Source organism: Myotis brandtii, unplaced genomic scaffold, assembly GCF_000412655.1.
Source record: "Myotis brandtii unplaced genomic scaffold, ASM41265v1 scaffold535, whole genome shotgun sequence".
Classification (NCBI taxonomy): Eukaryota; Metazoa; Chordata; class Mammalia; order Chiroptera; family Vespertilionidae; genus Myotis; species Myotis brandtii.
Genome location: NW_005369964.1, coordinates 3,113,847 through 3,116,028, shown reverse-complemented (window position 1 = coordinate 3,116,028; position 2,182 = coordinate 3,113,847). Strand labels below are relative to the sequence as shown.

At 47.3% G+C, this 2,182-nt stretch overlaps 1 protein-coding gene across 1 annotated transcript in view; it reads left to right on the top strand.

Annotated features, from left to right (window-relative positions):
* Nucleotides 1–2,182, top strand: part of CCNK (cyclin K) — an 18,035-nt gene that overhangs the window by 14,859 nt on the left and 994 nt on the right. The window contains exons 10-11 of the mRNA XM_005877898.2: nucleotides 1,408–1,479; nucleotides 1,874–2,181. Coding sequence (XP_005877960.1) covers nucleotides 1,408–1,479; nucleotides 1,874–2,181 — 380 coding nt within the window. The remainder of the gene's footprint in view (nucleotides 1–1,407; nucleotides 1,480–1,873; nucleotide 2,182) is intronic.

The window sequence follows — 2,182 nt, the reverse complement described above, 5'->3', positions numbered from 1 at the left end:
CCCCACCTCTCTAAAAAAAAAAAAAAAGAATGCAGAGAATCTTATTAGTCAATTTTATGTTGATTAAATATTGAAATCAATTTTTTTATATATCAAGTTAAATATTAAAATTAATTTTAACTGTTCTGAACATGGCTGCTAGAAAACTAAAAATTACATGGGTGGCTCTTTTGATATTTCTGTTGGATAGCTTTAGCTTGGCTGGCGGTGGGAGGGAGGTTGGAGGAAGTGCTTAGGTGAGAGGGATACCAGTCAGGAGATAGAGGAAAAGGCTGCCTGCGAGGTGCTGGCTGCTGGATCTAGGGATGGGACTTGAAAGTCAGGTCCCCGGTTTTGGAGGTGAGATAGAAGCTAGAGACGTCGATTCATCTCCCTGATGATAAAGGGAGAGACGTCCCCACACCTTGAATCCAGACTAAGTCTGAGAGAGGAAACCAAGAAAGTGATCAGCAATACGGGGCAGAATCAGATCAGTGATGTGCAAGCCCAGATGAAGTGAGTTTCGGAAAGGGCCAAAACATACAAACAAAAAGATGGCGTTCTTTTTCCATCATGTGTGCACACCTCTTTCTAAATAGAAGCGATTGGACTTGGTGTAGCCTTATCTGTGCGATTTAGTGTCGTCACTGGGGATGCTGTTCACATGCAGGTGTTCGACCCTGAAGGGGTGGGCTGTGTCCTCTGCCCCAAGTGGCCCCAACTTCTTGGCTTAAGCAAGTGCACTTAAAGTAGGTCGCTCGCCTCCAGTTCTGTAATGGTGACTTCTAAGGGGATGCCAAATGGAGCAAATATTTGTGAGAGAAAATAAACTGGAAATGCAACTAAACAAGAGTTAAAAGGTAGTGGTTTCCTGTGAGCATTCGGGGCCTTTCTGTGTGTTCTGTGTATTAGCAAGTCACACCGGTCACGGAAGTGGTTTTGTGCTGCTCTCAAGTTGTTGGAAGGGCTTGCTTTGTGGAAAAGGGGATAGTGGGTTAGTTTTCTTTTTAGAGGGGAGGTAGGAGATCAGAGTTGTATTTGTTTTTTTCTTTTAAAAGGATTAGTACATAATGATTCATTTTATTATTTTGTTTTTAGATTTTTTTTATTGATTTTTAGAGAGAGGAAGGGAGAGAGAAACATTGATCAGCTGCCTCCTGCATGCACTCCCCCTACCAGGAATCGAGCCTGCAACCTGGGCATGTGCCCTGACTGGGAATTGAACTGTGACCTCTCAGTTCATGGGACAATGCTCAACCAATGAGCCAGGGCATGCTGATATAGCTGAGGCCTTCCTCAAGTACCCGTAAAACGTTCTTATCTGCTCTTTTTCCCCAAAGAAATTCCTGAACAGTCCGTTTTATTTTTACTATAATATGTTTATTACATGAAGAGATATGAGTGCTTTTTTAATCTTTTTCTTCATAGAACCACCACCACCTAAAATTCCCAAAATAGAGACCACTCACCCTCCATTGCCTCCGGCCCACCCACCACCAGGTCAGTGTCTGCTGAGAGCCATCGGGTGCCAGCTTTTCTCTCTACCTTTTTGAGGGCGGGCTTGGGAGGTCTAAGGGAAAGTTTATAGAAGGGAGACTTTGCAGCCAAAATGTTAAAACAGTAACGACCAAGGATCTTTCAGAAAACTTTTACACAGATGTTTTGAGGACGTTGTAAATTCTAAGTATATTTGGTCACATCCAGAAATGCAGAACTACCCAGGAAAAGTGAGTTTAGAATCAATTTTAGGAAAACAGCCCTGCCAGTGTGTGAACATTGCCCACATCTGGGCAGGTTGCTGTAGATCTTAGTTAGACTCTGGTGCTGTGATGGGGTGGGGATGGGGTCTGTGGAGCTGCTGGGCACTGACTCGTCTCTCCACTCATCTCTCCAGACCGGAAGCCTCCCCTCGCGGCTGCCTTAGGCGAGGCTGAGCCACCAGGCCCCGTGGATGCCAGTGAGCTCCCCAAAGTCCAGATTCCTCCTCCGGCCCACCCGGCCCCTGTGCACCAGCCACCGCCGCTGCCACACCGGCCACCGCCACCGCCACCCTCCAGCTACATCACCGGGATGTCCACCACCAGCTCCTACATGTCTGGAGAGGGCTACCAGAGCCTGCAGTCCATGATGAAGACCGAGGGCCCCTCCTACAGCGCCCTGCCCCCTGCCTACGGGCCTCCAGCCCACCTGCCCTACCACCATG